The sequence below is a fragment of the Humulus lupulus genome, chromosome 4, assembly GCF_963169125.1.
Source record: "Humulus lupulus chromosome 4, drHumLupu1.1, whole genome shotgun sequence".
NCBI classification, from domain to species: domain Eukaryota; kingdom Viridiplantae; phylum Streptophyta; class Magnoliopsida; order Rosales; family Cannabaceae; genus Humulus; species Humulus lupulus.
This window is the reverse complement of record NC_084796.1, coordinates 178650630-178675072: the sequence shown is the minus strand read 5'-3', so window position 1 is coordinate 178675072 and position 24443 is coordinate 178650630. Positions and strand designations below refer to the sequence as shown.

The 24443-nt window shown below is 35.5% G+C and overlaps 1 protein-coding gene across 1 annotated transcript; it reads right to left on the bottom strand.

Annotated features, from left to right (window-relative positions):
• Window positions 1–1212: 1212 nt before the first annotated feature.
• LOC133832705 (uncharacterized) lies at window positions 1213–2763 on the bottom strand. Its single transcript, XM_062263016.1, has 2 exons — window positions 2377–2763; window positions 1213–1920 (listed from the first exon to the last, which is right to left on the bottom strand). The coding sequence occupies exons 1-2, from the start codon at window positions 2761–2763 to the stop codon at window positions 1213–1215; spliced, it is 1095 nt and encodes a 364-aa protein (XP_062119000.1).
• Window positions 2764–24443: the final 21680 nt, after the last annotated feature.

The window sequence follows — 24443 nt, the reverse complement described above, 5'->3', positions numbered from 1 at the left end:
GTAACTCCTTTGAAGCAAGGTAGTTTACAATGTCGGCATACCAAGGAATAACTTCTTGCATGGCAAGGAGTTTCTCATTCGAAATTTTTTCTTCTATGGGAAAATTATATTCATCCTGAATAAGACGACTCAAGTGGTCCACCACCATATTCTCAGAACCCTTTTTATCTTTTATCTCCAAATCAAACTCTTGAAGAAGTAGAATCCACTGAATCAGTCGAGGCTTGGCTTCTTTCTTTGCCAATAGATAGCGAAGAGCAGCATGGTCGGTATAAACAATCACTTTAGTTCCAATCAAGTATGACCAAAACTTTTCCAAGGCAAAAATGACCGCCAAGAGCTCTTTTTCAGTGGTGGAATAATTAAGTTGAGCATCATTAAGAGTGCAAGAAGCATAGTATATAACATGAGGAAGCTTGTCAACTCGCCGCCCAAGAACAGCACCCCGGCATAGTCACTTGCATCACACATGAGTTCAAAAGGTATCTCCCAATTTGGTGGCTGAATTATAGGAGTTGTAGTCAAAGAATCTTTTAATAAGTTGAAAGCCACTAAACACTTTTCATTAAACTCGAACTTTACATCTTTTTGAAGAAGGTTGCATAGTGGTGTGGAAATTTTAGAGAAATCCTTGATAAATCTTCGATAGAACCCAACATGCCTAAGGAATGATCTCACTTCTTTCACACTAGTCGGAGATGGTAGAGGATGAATTAAATCAATCTTTGCCTTATCGACCTCTATTCCCTTGACTGAAATCACATGACCCAAAACTATACATTGGTTTACCATAAAGTGGCATTTTTCCCAATTAAGTACAATGTTAGTTTCAATACATCGCTGGAGTACCAAAGTGAGATTATGAAGGCAGCGATCAAATGAGTCACCATAAACACTAAAATCATCCATAAAAACCTCAATGATGTTTTCAATATATTCTGAAAAAATGCTCATCATACATCGCTGAAACGTGGTAGGAGCATTACATAACCCAAACGGCATACATCGGAAAGCAAATGTACCAAAAGGGCATGTGAAGGTTGTCTTCTCTTGATCTTCAGGAGCTATAACAATCTGATTATATCCCAAATAACCATCAAGAAAACAATAATAAGGATGACCCGCTAACCTCTCAAGCATCTGATCAATGAAAGGTAATGGAAAGTGATCTTTACGGGTTGCTGCATTCAACTTTTGGTAGTCTATAAAAACTCACCACCCGGTTTGCATTCTTTTTGGTACCAGCTCGTTTTCATCGTTCTTTACCACTGTGATTCCAGACTTCTTTGGCACTACCTGAACTGGACTCACCCATTGACTGTCTGAAATTGGGTAAATAATACCCACACTAAGGAGCTTCAGTATCTCCTTTTTCATAACCTCCATCATAGGTGGATTTAATCTCCGTTGCGCCTCACGTGTTGGTTTAGACCCTTCTTCAAGTAAAATTCGGTGCATGCACATAGAAGGGCTAATCCCCTTAATATCAACAATAGACCAACCAATGGTTGTTTTATATTCTTGGAGTACTCTCATTACTTTTTCTTCTTGGACTTGGTTAAGATTTCTTGCAATTATAACTGGAAGTGTCTCATTCTTCCCCAAGTAAACATATTTGAGATGCTCCGGAAGTGGCTTCAATTCAAGTGTAGGAGCATGAACAATTGATGGCTGGAATTTCTCATTAGAAATCGGTAAATTAAGAAATGCAACCTTCTTAAAATTCTTGTCAAAACCACTATTGAGTGTGGTTATGACATCCATGATCTCATGAGAAAAATCTTCATCGGTCAACACAAGATGCTCTCTCAATGCAACCTCCAAAAAACTTTCACTATGCAAATCTAAAACTCGTTGAGAAAGGATATCCAACACATCAAGAGAGTAAACAACATGTACATCACTTGGATACCTCATAGCCTCAAAAATATTAAATCGAATTGTCTCCCCATCAAATTCCATGGTCAATGTACCGTCATGCACATCAATCTTAGTTCTCGCAGTTTTCATGAATGGTCTCCCCAACAAAATTGGAGTGGAGCATGGAATAGATTCATCTTCCATACCAAGAACATAAAAATCAGCCGGAAACACCAATTCATTCACTTGAACTAAAACATCTTCTATTACACCCCTGGGATAAGCATTCGACCTATCAGCAAGTTGAATAATCACCCCTATTTCTTCAAGTGGACCGAGATTCAATGAAGCATAAATGGAGAATGGCATAACATTGATAGAGGCTCCCAAATCCAACATAAAACGCTCAATTCTTTTATTACCAATAGTGCAGGGGATAGTAAAAGTACCAAGATCTTTACACTTTGGTGGAAGCTTCTTTTGAAGAACTGCAGAAACATTCTCCCCCACACTAACTTTTTCATTACCCCTCAACTTACGCTTATTAGTGCACAACTCTTTCAAAAAATTGGCATAGCGCGACACTTGTTTAATAGCGTCAAGAAGATGAATATTCACTTCTACCTTTCGGAATGTATCAAGAATTTCCTTGTCAACCTCTTCCTTTTTAGTCTTCTTTAGTCTGCTTGGGAATGGAGGTGGGATGACAAAAGTAGGCTTAGGGTTTAGTTGTGTAGGGGCGGTTGGCTTTGAAGGAACATCTTCATTGACGGAGCAATCAACTTGTGGCTTGGATGAAAATTTACTAGGCATTGGAGGACTAGGTGGATCATATTGCGTCCCGCTTCGCAAAGTTACTGCACTAGCATTCTCCTTGGGATTCATCTCAGGTTGTGAAGGCATTTATTAGACAGATGAGCTTCCAACCTATTATATGATGCTGCTAATTGTCCCACCTGATTCTCCAAACTTGTGATGGAAGCTTGGGTGGTTTGCTGAAACTGAAGAGTATTTGTAGGGCAAGTATCAGCAGCATGCCCCACAACCTGACAGATTCCACATGGCTTCACCTGTTTGCCTAAAGCTTATTGTTGTACCACTGCAGTTAATTGAGCCAATTGTTGACCCAAATGATTAGCATTAGAGGTGCTCACTTCATTAGCTGATTTGGGTGGTGGAGTAGGATCTTGGCGAATGGAAAACTGTTGTGAGATAGCAGCCATATTAGAAATCAAGCTCCTGGCTGCAGTGGGAGTCTTATAAACTAGTGCACCCCCACTTGCTGCATCAATCATACTCCTATCCAGTGATTGTAATCCTTCATAAAAATAATGAATGAGGAGTTGTTCACTTATCTGATGATGACGGTAACTAGCACACAACTGCTTAAATCTCTCCCAATATTCATACAAAGACTCTCCTGTATATTGCCTTATACCACATATCTCTTTCCTGATGCTTCCAACTTTAGATGCTGGAAAATATCGTTCCAGGAGCATAGTCTTCATACCATTCTAGGTTTCAACAGTATCAGGTGGAAGATAGTACAACCACTCTTTAGCTGCATCCTTTAGGGAGAAAGGAAAAGCTCGCAGCTTAATTTGTTCTTCAGTCACTGTAGCAGGTTTCATACTAGAACAGACAATATGAAACTCCTTCAAATGTTTATTCGGATCCTCACCAAGCAGCCCATAGAAAGAAGGCAATAAGTGGATGAGGCTCGACTTCAGCTCAAAGTTTACATCCAACGGTGGATATTGGATGCAAAGTGGTTGTTGGTCAAGATTTGGCGCTGCCAACTCTTTCAATGTCCTTTGCTGGGCCAATGTTCTATAAGATCGAACTAAATCGTCAGAATCAGATTCGTTGTCAGACGGTAATGGCACTTTAACAAGATTGACTTGTGGAGCAAGACGTTGAAAGAGTGGATTATCGGTGATAGTCCTTGAAGAACGAGAAGCTGACGATGACTCAAGATATTGTTTAAGCCTAAATAACTTTTCTTGGGTATCGTCTTCACCAGACATATATACCTGACAATTCAACAGTAAAAACTAATTAGTCACAAATAAGTAAATTTGAATAATAAAGAGAATAACAATAGTCCCCGGCAACGGCGCCAAAAATTTGATGGGTGTCATATACCACAAAAATTTTAACAATGATTTTTCTTTCAATACTTCCAATTATTTCAGTATAATAGCAAGCACAGGTCGAACCCACGAGGACTATCGTTCACTTTATTTTTTAATAATTAACACTAAAACTTAAAAGGGGATTTTGATTTTTAATTCAAAATTAAATAACATAAACTAGAAAGAAAATAAAGATTGATATTACGATATTAAGAAACAGTTAAAGGTTAATATCCACCCTTAACAATCATTCATGATCACTAATAATAAATATTATTCAAATTTCTCAATTAAACTATTAACCCCGCAGATAATGCTGAACCAGACAATTATCTCAGTCTCCCTATTATAATTAATTAAGGCGAAGCACTCAATAATTAACTCTTTTATCTAAGCAATAAATCTATGAAGCATACAATCTATTTAACTTAGATAAAGCATTAAGTCCTATGGAAACAATTTAATCTAGGCAATAAATTAATGAAGCATATAATTCATTTAACCTATGTTCTATTTTTCATCACAATCAACAATTCTTTTGACATAACTATCAATTGCAATTTATCACATACACTTAGAATCCTAAACTATTAGGTGAGTAGTAATTCTAAGATGACAATTAAACAATGTAAAGCCTTAATTAGTTGGCCACCTTACAAGAAATCACAAAATTCATAGCATTCAATTAGAAAAATAGAAACAATTTAATACTGAGAGAAATTAAAGAATAATATTCATTATCAACAATCAAGAATTCATGTCTTGGATTTTGAATTAACCCTTACCCTAAAAAGAACCTACTCTATAATAGTAATCATAATGACAAACATAATTATAATTAAGATTAAAGAGATTAAGGGAAGAAAATAAACTAGATTGATTAAAAAAAGTAATGTAGCCTTGTAGTCTTCTCTTCAGCCCTTTCTGAGTCTTTTTCTCTCTTAAACCGTCATAAAAATTCCCCCTAATAATCCTTTATAGTCTCAATTAAATTCTAATTAAAAAGTAATTAAAAATCTGAAAACGACGTCGCGATCCACGACCTTGGACAAAATTTGTGCATAAATTAGTCACTCAGGCAGCGGCCTGAAAAACTTGAGCAGTGAACGCACTAGGTAGCAGCCTAAAAACATTGAGCAACGACCTGTTTGAAAAAAAATTCTGAAACTCCATGTAACGACCCAAATTTGCTAATAAGGCTTAAGGGCCTTGATTAGTGTGCCTGGAGGGCATAACAGGAACTATGTGTGAATTTGGTGATTAAGATGCATGATTATGATTTAAAGCATGTTATATGACTATTTGAGTATTTGAGATGTGTGACTATGTGTATTATGTTATGTGAATTGTACCACGTGGGTGTGGTGATATCAATGTGATGCACGTGCCGAGACGGTCCTAGGGAGCTAGATAACTCAAAAGTCACAACGGGATTTTATACCCGGCTCGGGAGGAGCCTAGGGGTATTTTGTAATTTAGTTTTTGTGGGATAATGGTAACTGGTAATTTGGTAACTTGTGTAACTGTTAGTAACCATAGAGAGTAACAGGTTTAGATGGAGAAATGGTAGAATTGTAATGGATAGGAAATGACAAAAAGGGCCTTTGAGGTTTAGTTAGGAAAGGGATATTAAAGGAAGGGTAGAGTGGTCAATTGGTTGAGGATAGATGAGCTTTAGCTGAAAGAAAGGGGGGTCACGTATAACACTTGGTTGGGAATTGATTTATGCTGAAATGTGAGGAAAAACCTAGAAGAAAAGAGAAGAAGAGGAAAGCTGAAGTTGGGAGACCTAGGAGGGGAGCTTTGATGGTTCAAGGCAACTAAGTTGAGCATAAGCCAAGATTACTCAGAGGTAAGGATTTGTCTATGATTTGTTTAAGTTTCAAGTCTGGTTTTTAGAGAATAAGCATGAATTGAAAGAAGATAGTGGCTGGTTTTGGCATGAATTCAGAGTTGGGATAATCAAGAGGAAGGTGACTTGAAGCTAGAGTTGAGGAGAATTCAAGCTGGGTTCTTGACTGAGGTAAGAGTTTATCATGTTTAATTTTCGTAATTGGTGTGGTTTAAGATTCTAGAGGCATGATTTATAGTTTTGGAAGCCATGGTTTGAGTTTTAGGAATTTGAAACTCAAGATAGGATCTTGGGTGTGTTTGTGTGATTGGGGGTTGTTTGTGATGTTTATAGGTTGTTAAAGGGTTCATTTTGGGTTTTGAATTGATTTATGGGCTTAGGTACTTGTTTGGGATGATTTGGAATGGTTTAGGCTCGGGAAAAACGCAAGGAAAAACCCAGATTTCTGGGCTCGCAAAGGAGCGCCGCGGCTCTGTTCTTGGGCGCCGCGGCGCGAGGCTGATTCTGGGCAGGGCAAGCTCTCTGACTTGCTGGGCACCGCGGCCCTCTAGGGCAGCGCCGCGGCGCTAGGCCAATTTCAGAGCATGGGATTTTGTAATTTTGAGCCTTTGCTCCGGGGGTTCGGGGGATGTCTTCGGTGCATTGTTTTAGGGATTTGGGGGATTCCGAGAGTGTGGGATTGGTTCCGGGAAGTAGTTTTGGATTGGTTAGTGATAAAGGATGTTTCATTTGTGTTGTGACCAGGTCTTTGGTGAGGCTCAGGATAGAGGACCGTGCTCGCGGCTTTGGGGCATCGGAAGCTCGGGATACATGTAAGAAAGCTGCACCTGATTACGTGGCTAGGTTGGGACTAAGTGTTCCCTATGTTTGTATGCATTGTTATGTGAATGTGATTAACCATGTGGACACGATGGGACTAAGAGCTCCCTACATTTGTATATCATGTCATGAGATGGTATTATTATGCCATGGGACATGTGATAACCGGCCTAAGAGTTTCGGAATCAATATTTGCGCACAGGGCGCGGCTCGGCCACTGGTAGCTGAGGCAGCTTATTTATCACTGAGCTCGGTTAAGCTGGCCGGAGTCAGTGAGTATTACACTGGGGGCGGCCCAAGAGAGCCGAAGACAGTGTATTAAATAGAGGGTGCGACTAAGGGCGCTGACCCTGAGTATCATTTGATGATGTGACAAACTGTTGATTATGAGTGTGAATATTGTGTTGTGAACGTGATTTGCTGGCTGATTGTATGACAAACTGTTATTCTGTTGTGTGTTATCACTGATTGGATAAATGTTATGAAATGCTGAATTCCTGGTTGTGCATAGTGAAATATTTGATAAGTGATGTTGATCTTGTTATGTTATCATGCTTTCTTGCTGGGCCTCGGCTCACGGGTGCTACGTGGTGCAGGTAAAGGCAAGGGTAGGCTGAATCAACCATGAGTTGGAGAGCACTGGGGGCGAGGTGTACATTGTCAGCTGCTCGGCCGCCACAGTCGAGGAATTGTACAGGGACGGAAACCTAAAATGAATATTTTTCCATTAGAGTGGCTTGAACTATTTGTAACTCCTAGAATTTGTTGTAACTAAGACGTCTAAACCCTGTTTTGAGTTTCCATGTATTAAACCGTCATCTTTAATGAAAATAGCTTGTTTGTGACCAAAATCTTTTATTCCTAATCTGTTGATGACATTGAATTCACACTTTGTTTAAGTGACTTGATTAGCAAGTCTTGCACTATTTTAAACACACAGTGTAACAGTCTTGGTTATCCAGGGCGTTACACTCCAATTCCATTTAAAGTGCCGTGCCTTGAGTTTTATGAGCCGCGGCCTACCTCCAATTTCTTCAATTCTTGATCTTAGATAGCTTGTACGTTGCCGCCACTTCAACATTTCAATCCCGAAAGCTTTGAGTACTCCTAAAACTTTATTTTAACTACACTTGCCATCAAAATGTCAGATTTATCATCATAAAATGCAATGTAGAAAATATGTTGTAGAATCACGAAACTAAGTTAAAACTATTAGAAATGCTATCATAACACCATCCAAGCATAGAAAAACTTAACAAATATTAATACAAAAATGACCTTATCACCATCCATGATATTGAATCTTCAAAACAAAAGTCATTAGCCTCATTGTACTAAGAGACCTTAACGAGTGAATCAAAAGATCCAATAAACATAAACAGGAGTTCATGAATACTCAGGACTTAGATTGATCTACAAATGATCATCTAGTATGATAAGAACTAAATCTTTATGTCAAACGACAAGTTTCTAAAGACAATTAATTCTCTTTGGTCCTGTCATATATAATCTTTATTATATACAACACATTTACTAAGATGTCTATCCACATTAGTAATCCGAATCTAGATTACTCGCATCTCGTATGCATAACAAACCATACTAGTAACCATTCATTAAAGATTTCATACTTTAATATGTTACTGACTATTTTATTCATTATATATGATCTTAATTCTCTTGTACTAATACAAAATCATATTCTCATGAATGAATAATGAATTTTCTTGATATTAGCATATAATTAATTCAAACAATAATTATAACATTCAAATATAATAAAATCGTCCTTTTATTTAAATTCAACAAAATGTCTTTACATGCTTTTAGGGCATTAATCCTAACAACACTGGTGATATCTCACACACTTTCACTTGATCCTTCATTTTCCCACTTTTCTCACTTAGCACTAATATGGCCATGTGCTCATCCTTTCATAAACTTTCTGGGGAGAAACTCCAACTCCTATGAGAGGAGGCACTACCTCTAAGTTCACATAAGTGAAGTTCTTACAACATCTTTGCTACCTTTATAGATGTTTGCTCTACTCAATTGAACTTCATTAAAAACCCTAGGTCTAACCCTCACTCGGTAGCAACAAACACTAACCATCTTGGATGGAACTCACAGTTGTTTTAGTGTTGAAACAATCCCCTTATCAATGACTTGTTCTTACCCAATGAATTATTTCTCCTAATATTAACTATGTTGGAGTTGGGTTGTCATAATTGGTGAGTCTCTTATTCTAGGAGTTCTAGTCCCATCCATCTTGAAGTGGAACTTACTAATCTTCTCACAAGAGGTTTTGTAAATGGATCCGCTAAGTTCTTACTAGTCTTAACATATGAGATTGATACGATTCCATCTTGAATCAATTGTCTCATAAATTTATGTCTTAGACTTATATGTCGAGACTTCCCATTGTACACACTATTATATGCTTTAGCAAAAGTAGCTTGACTATCACAATGTATCGAGATCATCAATACTATATCTGCAGTAAAAGGGATATCCAACATAAGATCCCTAAGCCACTCGTCCTTGCCATATTCTAAAGATAAGAAACCAAGCAAATGTACTGCCTTGCGGGAAAGATGTGAATATGAAAGAAAGAGGGAAATAAATGATTACAAAGCTTGCTTGTAAATGCTAAAAAATGAAATGTGTCGTTCCTTGGGGAAGGGTCTTTTTAATGACCCAAAATACTGACACTGATTTTGCAAAAATTAAACCATTTTCATAATTTAAAAGGTCTAAAAAATCCATATAAAAAAACTTTTAAACATAATGTGTGCACACACTAAAAATATTTACATTTTAAACTTAAAAGTCTTACAGTGAACCAAAATTGTTTAAACATAATTTAAAATAACATTTCAAAAGTGTAGACTCCTCAGAGGTCGGGCCACATGAACATCTTTGCAAGCAAACACCGACGCTCACTATCCCAACTTTTCTTTGACCTTACCTACAACATGAACAACTAGGTAAGCGATAATGCTTAGTAAAATCAATCTAACAAAATAGAGCAGAATAAAACATTAGGAACCAATGACCAAGTCATTGTCCGCACAACATATATCTTACATACTTAGGAATCTGGATAAATTTGGGCCCTAATAAAAAAATTCAAGAATGCCTGAGCGTCCTAGCGGTGTCACAATTCCTTAAGCAGAATCAGCAAAACGTATACCCTGCAGAAAATCCAGAACCGAGCAGAAACATAATAATAACCAATTATAAAATTAAACCTAGAAGCCAACTCGGGAGTTGCCAAAGGTATCCCCTGATATCTCATTTCAACCACAGTGGAGACCCGAGTCTCCACATTGATATCCAAAATCATAAATCCCTCTTGAGGGTAGCCAATGGTTACCTAAGGTATTCATACTAGCACACATGGTTGGTGGATCCACATTGGCTCATTGAGACTCCTAGGTCTGACAGGTAACAACTTACCTCTTGGCCAATTGTCATGGTAGCTAACCAAACCAATAAATCACATTTCATAATGGAGCATAAGTACCCCTAGCATTGTTCAGACTCCTAAGTTTACCCTGTAATACTTATCCCCTGGCCAAATCTCACGATCGCGAACCAAACTAAAAAAAAATTTCACAATAGAGCATAAGCACCCTTAGGAACAATCAGACTCCTAAGTTTATCTGGTATACTTATCTCAAGGGTCACGGGCGCGACCCGGAGCACAAATATACAACATCTCACGTGGAGCGTAAGCACCACCTAGTCATTGTCCCTAAATGAGCCCTCTCTCTAACTAGCGTATAAGCCCAAACAATACACTAGATAATTCATGCTATAGACATGTAAATCGCAGACTCACTTACAGGTTGTTCTTACTGCGTGTGGGCAATCCTCCCATGGACCGTCCCGTCTCGTTAGCCAATACTGTAACTAGAATATAGTATACTCAGATTAATTATGGCATTTATAGTAGATTAATCTACTTTGGGCATTAAGGTCATAAATTGAATACCCACTATTATCGTCCTCACACTATTTAAGCCATGAAACAACACTTAAGGTTCCCGTAAAAATTCTCACAAAGGGTCTTAATTAATTAAAATTCAGCTTTTATATAAATTTCTCGCTCCGTTTCCTTTATCGGACCTAGCCGAAAAAATATAACTTGGAAGGACTATAGCTTTACCAATTTCACCCTATCTTTGATAAATTACAAAGAATCTATACTTTTTGGTAAAATCATTTTAAATTGTAAACTAAGTTAATTTATTTGATTAAGAAATAATTATAAAGATGGTGATAAAAAATTTGTTTGCTTTCAAGAAAAATTATGATAAAGTTAATTTTATTTTTAAATGGTAATTTTTCCATTTTCTTAAAAATTAGGACTTTGGACTATTTTTAATTTCATAAAACAAAAATTTATTAATTAATAAAATTATTAATTTATAGTATCCAAATTAACCTTAATAATTAATTAGCGTGCTAAACTGAAATCTATAATTATTAAGATTAAATTATATTGAAAATGTAAACTTTTAGAAAAATGCCTATTTTTCTACAAAGTATGAAACTAGTCATTTTAGTTTCTAAGTTGCCAGTTTTAGAAAATTATATTTTGAAAATTTTATTGTAATTATTTCTAAACTTTTCAGAATAAATCTTGGCTATTCCAAAAAGCCCCTTCCCAAATTTTATACAAAAATAATCATTTTTTATTAGTGAAAACTATTTTCAAAATTAGTCTTTTAAAACTGCCCAGGGAAAATTTTAACATTTTTTTCTTAAACTTTGAGAGATCATAAAATACAATTGGTTTATTATTTAGGTATAAAATTTCATAGATCCATATTAGGGTATGTAAAAATTTCTCATAAAAAAAATTAGGTTATTTTGATAATTTTTACTTAGTAAAAAATATTCGCAAACAAGGTTGTCCAGAGGGCTATTTTACAAATCTAGAATTTTTACCCAACTTTGAAAACTCATATCCTCTAGCTCTTTCAATAGTTTTCTTTGAAACTTTACTAGTTTTATTATTGATAACAAAATCCTAATCAGTCCAAAAATTAGCCAAAAACACATTAATTTACTTATGGAACTCAATGTCCAAAATTGGATGTTTATACAGTTCAAAAAGCTATTTTTCCGGATTGCACAATAATTTTGTAAAAAATCATAGCTTGGTCATTTCAATACCTTTTTGAATGTTTCTACCCTCTATGAATATCTAATATTCTTAAACTACACAATGGAATCAAGAATATCCATAAATAAATCTGTATAATTTGTGCTTGACCCTTTTGAATTCAAGACTTATGGAATTCACATAAATTCATACAAAATCTATGGAATGTTGGATTCCACTTCTAAATATTCATCCAAACATCCACGTACACGTATGTATGATCAACCAATAATTATACAATATTACAGTCCCAATAATAAATTTAAACACATAAAAATACACATGCAAGGCAAATTATATAAAATTTGAGCATAAATACATTGACTATGACCATATACCTCTTGTAGACTCTTTGAAGGGGTTTGGGTTTGCTTTTAACACCTCTAGCCTTTGAACAAGCCTCCAACCTTTATATTTACACTCCCCAAAGATTCAATAATCATATTATTATACACTAACAAGTGGAAAATAAAAAATAATCTTTTGATATAATATTATATATATATATATGTGTTTGATGTATTGATTGAATGTTGTGTAATTGACGGCTTGTGCATATAATTCAATATATGGGCACTGAATGAACGTAATTCTTTCTCTAATATATAAAAGGAAATTTTCAAAAATATGACTTTTATACTATCAATGTGCAAAGTATGAGAATTATACTTTTTTTTAATTTGTATGGGAAAATTTATTAAAAAAAAAGTTAAAGTATGAAAAACACAATTAGTAGCTAACTAAAATATATAAACGACACATTTTTTTTTATCATAGTTGTATTTTCTTTGATTTTGAAGGTTATTTTATTAATTTTTAATTTTTTCCTTCATTTTTTTATTATTTTTTCTTCCATTTTTTCCTTTTTTCTTTTTTTTTTGTTTCTACCAATTTTTTCCACAATCTTTTTTTTTCTTTCTATTCTTCTTCTTCTTCTTCTTCTCATTTTTATTCATTTATCTATTTTTTCTTTCATTTGTATTTTTTTTTTTTCAATTTTTTTTTCCTTTTTTTTCATTCTATTTTTTCTTCATTTTTGTATTTATTATTTTCTCCTTCTATTTTTTTTTTCTTTTTTCACACATATGAGCTTTTTTTCTTCTTCCATTTTTTTTTTCATTTTTTTCTACCAATTTTTTCATTCATATTTTTTTTTTCTTTTCATATTTCCATTATTTTTATTCTTCTTCTTTACATTTTTATTTATTCATCTATTTTTCTCCATTCATCATTTCTTTTATTTTTTTTTTCATTTTTGTACTTGTTCTTTTCTCATTCCATTTTTTTTCCATTTTTTCACACATATATTTTAACATTACATAATTATTTTACTTTTTTTTTTTACCTTTTATTATTGTAATTTTTTTTATAGTTTTTTCCACTATAAGTAAAAAAAATTCAAATCATTTTTTTTCCAGCATTTTCTTTTTACTGTAACACTTATAGGAATACCAAAATTTGGAAAGAAAACTAATAAAAATATGAAAACGTGAATGAGTAACTGGTTACATTCACGTTCTTTATGTGTATATTTATGGGGGTATCTGGTTACCTTCACGTTCTGGTGTGTGTATATTTATGGTTTCTTTATGGTAACTGGTTACCTATGTTACTAAAATCATAGTTACTTCTTCTTCCTTTTTTAATGAAGTGTTCTTCCACTTTTTCCTTCAAATTTGATATTTCTTTTCATATTTAATATGAGTAACTCGTCACCCCTCTTAGGTAACTGGTTACTCCTCTTATGGCAGAAAGTTACTCATCTCAGGATAATTGGTTACCCCTCCTGGTGCATGTTATTTAACTTAGCTCTAAGATTTTTTTTACATAACCTGTCAAAGATCAATCAAGTAACTGGTTACCTTACTCAGGATTTGAAAAAAAAACGTACAATCTAAAAAAAACATGTTTATAATAAATAAAAAATAATTTTAAAAACAATTCCTATTACAAAAAAAATTTGCAAAACAACCAACGAAAAATTTAATATAAAAAATATATATAAAAAAACAAATAAGCTAAAAAAAAAATCAAATTACAAACATACCCTTCCAAATTAATAAAACTTGATTAAGAGTAAAACTATGGCACAAACCAACTTTTATACAAAAATATGGGAAAATAAATCCATAAAAGTGAAAATTATTAAAAAAAACCATAGATTAACTTTTTAATAAAAAAAAACCATATTTTTGCACACTCTATTAAAAATCCCATATAAAATGTAATTTATTCATACATAAAGTAAGTGTTGGTTGATTTCTTTATCTTAAGTAAACAATTGAAGTGGCCCATTTTTTTATGATATTGTTTTTCGGATTACTTGTTTTTATAATATGTCAGATTATATATATTATATGATTTGATAATATATGTATATATAATATGCGATTGGTTAGTATATATTATGCAGATTAAGTATTTGAATATGTATATTTTTTAAGGAACCATTAAATTTAAATTTGGGTTTTGGATTTTGGATTTTCTTAAGGATGTCTAATATTTTAAGTAAATTAATTGAAACAATATGTTACCAACGTGTCCTCTTTTGTGTAGATTAATTTATTTAAAATATCAAGATGGTTATGTATCTATAGTTCATGCATTTATTAACCAAATGTAAGTTAATATCTGGCCGAATTTCATGCATACATGTAGTAATAAATGTGTGACAATTATAAAGTATTTTATGTGAGCAATATATTAGTCCAAAAATTGATTTATTGTTTGATATGATTTATTGTCAATATTTGATTGCGACAACAAGAGTATTGCTTGCAATTAAATATTACTGCCCAAAGACTTGATATTAATGTTGTGCTTGGTATCTTGAGAGAGGATTAACCACTATTTGAATTTATTATGTTTATATGAATTCTTATGTGAGCTTGGTTTGTTTATCTTGTAATATATTCAACTAGTTCATCTTCTGTTGCCTCAATATCTACTAATATTGTAATGCCCCAAATTTCCTAATAAGGTTTAGGACCTTGATTAGGAGGCTGGGAGGGCCATAATTGCTTTATTATGCTATTTAATGATAATATGCATGTTTAGGTGTATTAAATATGCATGTGAACCCATTTGTGATTAATTGGGTGATTTTCATATTTTGGCAATTTCAGGCATTTTTGGCATATATGTGAAATGTGCGTGGTGCTTTATTATTATTTGGTTATGCCAGGGTTACCCAGCACAAGACGATCCTAGGAGGTAAGCTAGTGGAAAGTCACAACGGGATTTAAGCTTGACTTGGAGTAAGTCAAGGGGTATTTAGAGCATTACCGGGTTATTGGGTAATGGGAATTAATATTTGGTGATAAATTGGGGGTTAGTAAGATCAGGGGGAAATTCTGGAAGTTTTGACTATAATATCCCCGGGGGTGTTTTTGGGACCCCGAGCATTAGGTTTTATTGGAAGCTACTTAAGCTTGAAGTAACCTTTTAAGAAATAAAAAGAACGTTGTGTACGTTCTCTCTCCTTAAAAGTTCCATTTTCGTCTCCCGATCGCGTTTTCAAAGATAACTTGAGTTCTAGGACTTGGATTCAAGCGAGGATCGAGGCATAGCAATCCTAAGGAAAATTAGAAGCTTATTAGCCGAAGGATTTAGTTGGAAACAACTCAATCAGAGGTAATTCAAGTTTTAAGTTCTAAGTTTTTAAAGTTTTTAAGCTTGAATTAGACTTTGTGTTTTGATAAGTTTTTGGGTGATTTGAGACTCGGGTTTTATGGGTTTTGGATCATGGGGATGTTTGGGAACTTTGATTTTGGGATTTGGAGATGTTTTGATAGGATTTTGGAAGGTTTTAAAAGTGGAAAAACGAGGAAAAGTGGCTGGTGCGAGGTTGGGCCGCGGCCCTAGCTTGAAGAAGATGGAGGAGGCTCTGCCAGGGGGGCGGGCCGCGGCATGGCCATGTAGGGCCGCGACCCTTAAGGGAAAAGTTGCCCAAAAGTGTGTTTTTGTGATGGAAACTTAGCTCTAAGGGCCTGGGATCGATCCTACTACTTAGTTGAGTGGGATTCGATGTCTCGGAGGCTTGGGTTGGGTTTGGAAGTATTTATTTACCCATTTTGATGAGGTTTTATATTATGGTTGTGACTAGGTTATCACTAGAGACTTGGAATCGGGATCGTTCTTGTGGCTTGTTTGTTGGTAGCCTGTGCTTGGACCCAAGGTAAGAAAACTGCACCCCATGTGTGACATGCATGGCTATTATTGATGCATGTTGGATGTTTAAATGTAAACATTGATAGCATAATGAATGCTTAGAAATCTTGCTCATTTGCATATGATTACTATTGAGGCATGCTAGGTGATTAAGTGTGATGCATGTGATGCACGAGAAACATGTGATTAGGGCATGCCATGAGTGATGGATATGAGATTGGTCAGAGCTTGAGACTCTGTGTTTGTGCATGATCAATATTATGCTCACAACTGTTAAGTAAGCATGCTGAATGTTCTACTTTTGGATAAATGACATATGATACATATTGATAGCATTGCTTACTTGTGCATGGCTCTGACTAACTAGTCAGAATTGGCAAAGGTGTCAGTATCAACTGTGAAGCTGTGACTCACTAGTCAGGTTCGGCAGTGGTGCTGGGCACTGGTCACATTGTGCTGACTCACTAGTCAGGACGGCCTTAGCGTGATCCACGCCAGCCAACAAAGATTAGATCTAATCGACTCTCTGCATTGAATGACTCAAAGGGCATTAATGCCGGACCGACCTCAAGTTCGACGAATATTATAAGCGCTTGAAGGCTAGTGGCTTACCTAGCAACCACTCTTCCATTTGAATTGGTGACTTGCTTGTCAGTCACTCAGTATGGTTTACCAGAACCTGTTGAAGGCTAGTGGCTTACCTAGCAGCCACTCTTCCATTTGAACTAGTGACTTGTTTGTCAGTCACTCAGTATGGTTTACCAGAACCTCAAGTGATATTCACTCATCTGATCAGAGCTATGAGCTCTGTATGATCATTTTGATCATCATATGCATGGCTATGGGCACCGACCCCACAGTGACGTGCTTGTCAGTCACTCAACATGGTTTACCAGAACCTCGAGTGTTGAGACACTCATCTGATTAGGATTGACTTAATAGTCCTCCAATCAGAAGGGCAGGATTTCTTATCCTGGATACCCCCGCATTGTTTGAACTCATTTGCATGCTTGAATATAGCTATGTGTGCTAGGCATGCCAGATATGATTTGATATCATGATATGACTGTTCATGAGCATATGAGTTTTCTTGCTGGGCTTCGGCTCATGGGTGCTTTGTGGTGCAGGTAAAGGCAAAAGAAAGCTGGACCATTCTTGAGTTGAAGGGCTTAGGTGATGACGTGTACATATGCAGCTACTCGACCTATACTTGGGCGAGGTTTGAAAGAGGAACTAGGGTTAAACCCTGTTTTGCCGCTTAGAACGGCCTGTTGTAAATATTCTCTTGTAATAGACTCTGAAATTATATTTTTGGGATCCCAATGTATACAGTAAACGTTCTAGTGAAACGTTATATCTTAACCAAAATTTTTAATCCCTAAACTGCTAATCATACTTAGTTACACGTTTATGGCCAAACGACTCGATTATCGAGTTTAGCACTGTTTGCAATGTGCACTGTAGCGGTCCCTGGAGTTGGGGCGTTACAAATATTAACTCTATTTCTATGCTTAATGAGACTAATTTCAAGGAATGGAAAAGGAACTTAGTTATCGTTCTTGGATGTATGGATTTAGACCTTGCATTAAGAGATGAACAACATGTATCTCTCACTAAAGAAAGCACCCCTGAGGATAAAACGGAATTTGAGAGGTGGGATCATTCAAACTGCATGAACCTAATGATTACGAAACACAACATTCCAAAACCTTTAGGGCCACATAATCTGAAAGGATTACTAAGGTCAAGAATGTACTCGAACAAATCGAGGATTGTTTTGCTAGAAACGATAAGGTTGAAGTGACTACACTTCTGGGCTCTTTGATGTCTATAAAGTATGAGGGTCGAGGAAATGTAACGGAGTACATTATGGAAATGCATTATTTTGTTTCAAGACTTAAAGCACTCAAAATTGAGCTTTCTGATGATGTGCTTGTGCTTATGGTTTTGATATCGCTTTCTGTACAGTTTAACCTATTCAAAATTAGTTACAACTATCAAAAGGATAAATGAACTCTTAATGAGCTCATTTCTCACTGTGCAAGAGGAAGAAAGGCCGAAACAATATAAGACTGAAAATGCTCACTTGGCCACTGCCCCTAAGGACAAGGGCATGAAAAGGAAATCTGAGAATGAATCTGCTAAGGGATCAACTCAAAAGAAACAAAAACAGAATTAAGATGGTTGTTTCTTTTGCAACAAGCCTGGACATATGAAGAAAGAATGTACCAAGTAACATGCATGGCGTGCAAAGAAACATATGAATCTTACTTTGGTTTGATATGAGGTTAAATTAGCTTCTGTACCTAGAAACACTTGGTGGATAGATTCTAATGCTGCCACTCACATAAGTGTTTCTATGCAGGGTTGCCTAAGCTATCGAAAGCCAAGTGATGGTGAAAGACACATCTTCGTGGGTGATGGAAAATCAGTGGAAGTGGAAGCAATTAAGCATTTTAGGTTGTTGTTAGGGATTGGTTTTTAGTTGGATTTGAAAGACACTTTTGTTGTACTATCTTTTAGATAAAATTTAGTTTATATTTCTTTGTTGGACAAATTTGGATATTGTTGTTCATTTGGAAACAATCAGTTTAGTTTTTCTTTAAATTCAAATAGTGTTGGAACTAGTTACTTGAATGCTTATGAAAACCTTTATTTGCTAGAAACAATTGCATCCTATAATGTAGCGCAACGAATTTTTTTATTATTTATTTATGTGTTAGATTAGTTTAAATTAATTTATTAAGTGTTAATTGTATGAATTGATTTTTAATTGTTTTATTATTGAAATTATTTTGTAAATTTTTATGCATGAGCTTTGATTGTGTGCATGTAAGTGCATGGTTAGTAGTGGTAGACTTGTGTGCTTGTGTGTGTGCATGTGCATGTGCATGATATGCATGTTGAGCATGCAAGAGATTATCATGAACTTAGACCACATAGAGGGAATGTTAATAATTTCCCTATTTATAGAAATTATGAAATGGAGGTTCTAGAACACTTGTGTTCACACAAGTGTGAATTGGAAGTCAATGTAAGAATTGAGAGAGAGTGGTGTGAGAGAGAGCTAGTGTGGGAAATATTTTCTAATTTATTTTTATTATTTTCTTGATTGGAAATTAAAGAAAATAAGATAAGGGTAAGTGAAGTGTGGGAGAGATTTGCTATTAGTTGTCTTGAGTTATTTTGGGTAAGTGAGGAATATTAGAGTTTGAGAGTGTGAGTTGACCTTGGTGGCTGAGTAATGAATAGGGAGAGAGGAGTAGGGGGGTTGGTCATCAAAGGGGGAGGAATTTACTTTATTTATTTTTTTAAACCAATCACTTGATCTTGGAGAGGGAATCAATGCAACTAGTAATTGAGAACTTTCCCATTCCCACTAGACTGGGGTTTTAATCCTTAGGGTAAATAAAAAGAAAAGAATTGAGCCTAAGAGACTCATTGTGGCTGCCGAGCATAGAGAGAGAAAGAAAGAGAGAGAGCACGTGAAAGGGAGAAAGGAGGAGAGAAAGAAAGAAAAGAAAGAAGGAGAAGGAGAAGGAGAAGAAGAAGAGGGTTTCAAAATTTAGGGTATGTGTTCTTATAATGGTGCTTTTGTTTCCTCTAAGTTTATCTTTTCATCTTCTTAATTCTAAGAATTTTTTTTTCTTTTATGTTGTGGGTTTCAAAGTTCCTAGGGTATCAAAGAGGATTGACCATAGATTTTATGTTCTTGAACACTACCAAGAAGGTAATGGAGAATCCTAGCATTTTTGTTGTTTTGATGTTGTTATATTCTTGATTATGACTTTGGAATATCGTTTCTTGTTTTGAGAAGGCATGTTTATGATGTATGATGGTGTATTGATCTTTGTAGTCTTGAGGGGTATATGTTCTAGTACATGTTTTTATAATATTGCTACAGTGAATACACATGTTGATATGGTATTTTGAATAGAGGCATGTTAGGTTTTAATATGTTTCTTTTAAATTTTGATAAACATGCTTATTGATTGGAGTATGTTGTGTAAATTTGGAACATGCGAAATATGATGTTTATATTGTAAAGCATGCTAGAGTATGAGTTTGGGTTATGATGATAATCTATGTGAAAATTATGATTCATAAAATTGTTATGGTGTCTAGGGTTTCAACTATGGCATATTTTAGGTTTAGGGTTTCTTTGTTTTATTCAATTATGAGCATGAAGAGTTTGTTGTGATATTATTATAATAAGGAGCATGTTATAATTTCCCTTGATGTAATAATAAAAGCATATTTGAGTTGGTTGATTATATTGTAACACTTTTTGTCTTGAACATATTAAGGTGTATGTTTGAGTTAGGAAGCATGGTAGTAATGTCTTAACTAGTTTGCATTTTTTTTCTTGCTCCTAAATTGGGGTTTATGTTTTGGAATGATTTAATTCTATTGAATTGATTGTTTGCATACTAATTGTAATATTAAAATGAATAAAGTATAGAAACATGTTAGGGTGACTTGTTTAAAAGTGTTAAAAATGACTATGAGTATATTTAGAATGATTTATGTTTGATGGTTTTATTTTATATTTTTAAAGTACTTTGTAAATAATTTTAAAAGAGAGAAAACTTTGTCTTGAAATCATATTTTAAAAATAAGATGAGAAAAAGGGTGTAATTTTTGTACATGTGACTTGTATTTCAAAATATAATATATGATAATTGGTTTATTAAAATAAATAATATGAACCTTTTATTTTTAAATTTAAGTAATCATAAATGTTTATCGAAAAAAGATTCATCTGATGACGTGGCAAGTCCAGTGCGCACGTAGGATGGGCGTGACCATTTAAGCAGTTGCGTTTCTGGTCGACCACCGACCGGAGGAGAATTCACTCAGCAGAAGGCCTGTTTCGTAGTTGACCAGGCTGGTCGTAGTATATCATATATTTTCTAAAGATATCTGATCTTGCATTTATGTAATAATTGTAATTTCCATTATTATTTAAGATACGTTTGTATTAAATGTATTCAAGGCCTACTGGCCCATGAGGAGAACATTGAGCCTATAAATAAGACTAAAAGGGGCTCATTTGAGGGATCTTTTTGGGTTCTAGGGAGTGAGAGTTATTGATTTTACGCAATACCTTGTATCTTTGGTTGAACCGGTGAAACTCAGCAAACCCTAGTTTACTGATCACAATTTTTCATACATTAATAAGAACACTAAGTGGAGGTAGGTCATTACCATCTCTGGGGCCAAACCACTATAAACCTTTGTGTCATTTATCCTTTTGTCTTGAATTCATCTTATTTTTGTCATTTTACTTGACTCCATGTCATTGAACAAATCAAGGATCAACATTTTGGTGTTTTCATTGAGAGCTGAACTCAAGACCTCCAAGAAGAAAAATGGCGAAAACAACTAGGAAAACTGGGCAAACCTCCAGGAATGCGCCAACCCAACCTCCTCCATAAAATGTGGCTGAGGATGAGCTACAAGTGGAATTGGAAGAGGAGGAGATGGATGCTGAAACTTATAGAATGACTCTAATTATGCTGCAAGAAGAATTGGCCAATTTGAGGGCTAATCAAGAGAATGTGGCTGAAACAATGGTGTTGCAGCAGAGGGAGATTGATAGGCAGTGCCAAGAGCTGAATGAGCGGTAGGCTGACATGGACCACTGGCAAAGGGATGCCACCGCTGCCCTGGAGGCAACCATTCAGTTGGCCCAGGGAAAGCCTGTGCCTACCTCCCAACCGGATCTGCCACCTAGTACTCACCCACAGCAGAATCCACAATCAGATCATCCCCAACATCACCACAATCCGCCACAACCAGCAAACCCTCAGAGGCCAGAACAACCTCCTACTGCTCAATAGGAGAGTCTGTTCCAGGATCCTGAGCAGCAGCTCCCTCTCATGCTAGTCAAGATAATCCCCAGCAACATATGCAAAATAAGGCTGGGCAGTGTCCTAGAAGCCTTGAATGCCAGACGGCTGAGGAACAAAACCCTCCAAGTAGAGGACAACATCCTTCTGTGAGTAGAAGGCAGGTGGAATCAGGCTCTGCGGTCAGGGGTCCCCCACGACATAATAATACCCGAGGACCTACCGACCAACGCATGCCTCCACCTACCTATCGGGACATTCCAGCAAGGAGAGAGGGAAATAGTGCGAAGAGCAGGTCGCACCGTCATCGATCACAATTTAGAGATGGTCATGGCTATGATGAGGCAGGTTCTGGCAGGAGGAATGCTGGTTGACGGCAAGAAGAGAGGGGTTAAGAGCAGAACCCTCCGCCAAGGGAGAACTGACCAGTAAGCCAAAATGTTGGGGGGGGGGGGGGGTGACCTAAACAGCCCAACATCTTTAATCGACTGGGCACGAGCAAGCAAAGGTACAGGGAGGAAGATTTAAGGGACATCCTCAATGACAGAAGGGAAAGACACGACGAGTATTTCCCCCCAATGCCGGTTGCTCCAACAGTACCAGATGCCTTACAGGACCAACTCGATGCATTAAATCAGGTCATCCAGCAATTAGTTGGGAACCGAACATCTCATATTGAATTTGATCGGTGAAAGGGCACTCCATTTGTGCAAAGAATTACGATGGTGAACCTCAGCTCGTAGTTGTTTTGTTTCGGGCGTTTGTTATCAGATGTCGTTGGCTCGTGGTTCGCCCTTTTCCCCCCATTCTTTCCATTGTTTTTGCGATTTCCATTGGTCTTCCTAGACTCATTGGCGGCTTTGGTGGGAGATTCTTTTGGGCCGTGGTCGTCTGTAGGAGACTTCCCTTCATTGGCGATGGCCTCCTCGAGCTTGATGTACCTGTCTGCTCGATCCAGAAATTCCTGAGTACTCTTCACTCCATTCTTCCGTCGCGATTCTAAGGAGAATGCCAAGGAGCTGATGCAAGAAGTCTGATAACTCTACAAAATATAGTTATTTTACCACTTTTTATGTGCTAATTGTTGCTTAATTCTTGAGTTTTTAAGTAATTTATTAAGTTTTTAAGTAATTTTGAATTTATTAGTCTTATCATGATTTTATATACTTTTGTGTGTTTTTATAGTATTTTGTTGTAAAATATTGTAGTTAATTATTTGAATTATTGTGGTTTAGTATGAGGAAAAAATGTTGTATTATTGAATTTAAATGTTAAATATAAAATAAGTTATAATTAATATTTTCAAAGAATTAAATTGATTTATTTTATAGTTGAAAATATTTTATTATGGTTTATTTTATGTTTATTTTGTAGGGAATTTATTATATTTTTGGGCTTTGAAAAGAAAAGAAAAGAAAAGATATAAAGCATATGAAGAAATTGGCATTTTTCAAATGCCATAAGTAAGCAAAAGCTTACCAAGGCCCAGTTGCTAGCCACGGGCCCAAGCCCAAATTTTCCTTCCCAGCAAGGAGCTTCATCAATTCATTCAGCCATCAATATATATCCTTCAACATATATCCTTCAGCTCATTCAACCATCAACATATATCCACCAGCTTCCCATCCCAGCATGACCACACGCATGCCCCAAGGCCCAAGCCTTCTAGGCCCACTGCCTTCTCCAAAGCCATCCACTGATGCACCCAGCAGCTCCTTCGGTTCCTGTTCCATCACCCAGCGCATGAAGCCAACCCAAAACAGCCCCACGGCTCAGCAATTCCCAACACCCTGCCAGCCACTTTTTCCCATTTATTGAGCCCAAAAAAATTGCTTTTGTACCACTTGTCCCCTATGACAAAAATGCCATTTTTTTACCCAACTTTCTATACATTTTACCCCAAAACATAATTATTACACCCTATATTTTACCTCTATTTGCCATATTATAATTAATTAAATTAATTTAATCAATTTAATTAATTTAAATTGATTATTTTAATCATCATTTTTGGCTATAAATAAGGGATTTGGGGTGTCCATTTTGGAGGAGAGGGGTTACTATACCATAATTTCTACACATTCAAAACCTCTCAATTCTCTTCATCTTCTTCTTCTTTTTGGTTATTTTCTATGTATTTTTAGAGGAAAATTTTGGGGGTTTCTCCTCCAAATTTTCCTATTTATGTTTGTCATTTTTAGTTTGTATTTGCTATTCTAGTTATGTGTTTCTAATCTTTTTAAGATTATTAAGGTGATGATGAAACATTTTGTAACTAGATAGTGTTTATTTTGTATGTTGATTTCCCATTTTGTGCAACAAAGTTTATGGAATTTTCTTCTTCAAATATCTTCTTTCATCTTAAATATCATGTATTTTGGATTGTTAGCACATATTTACACTTTGTTCTTCATTAGTGCAAAACATAATATTCTTTGTGTAAGATGTGTCATTAAATTGTACACATCCATGCTTAGAACAAAAATATTATGTTTTGCCTTATAAATAATGTTCATTGATTTATTTGTTATTTCATTAGATTGATTTACACTAAATGCTTTGAAATTATAATTTTGAAAAGT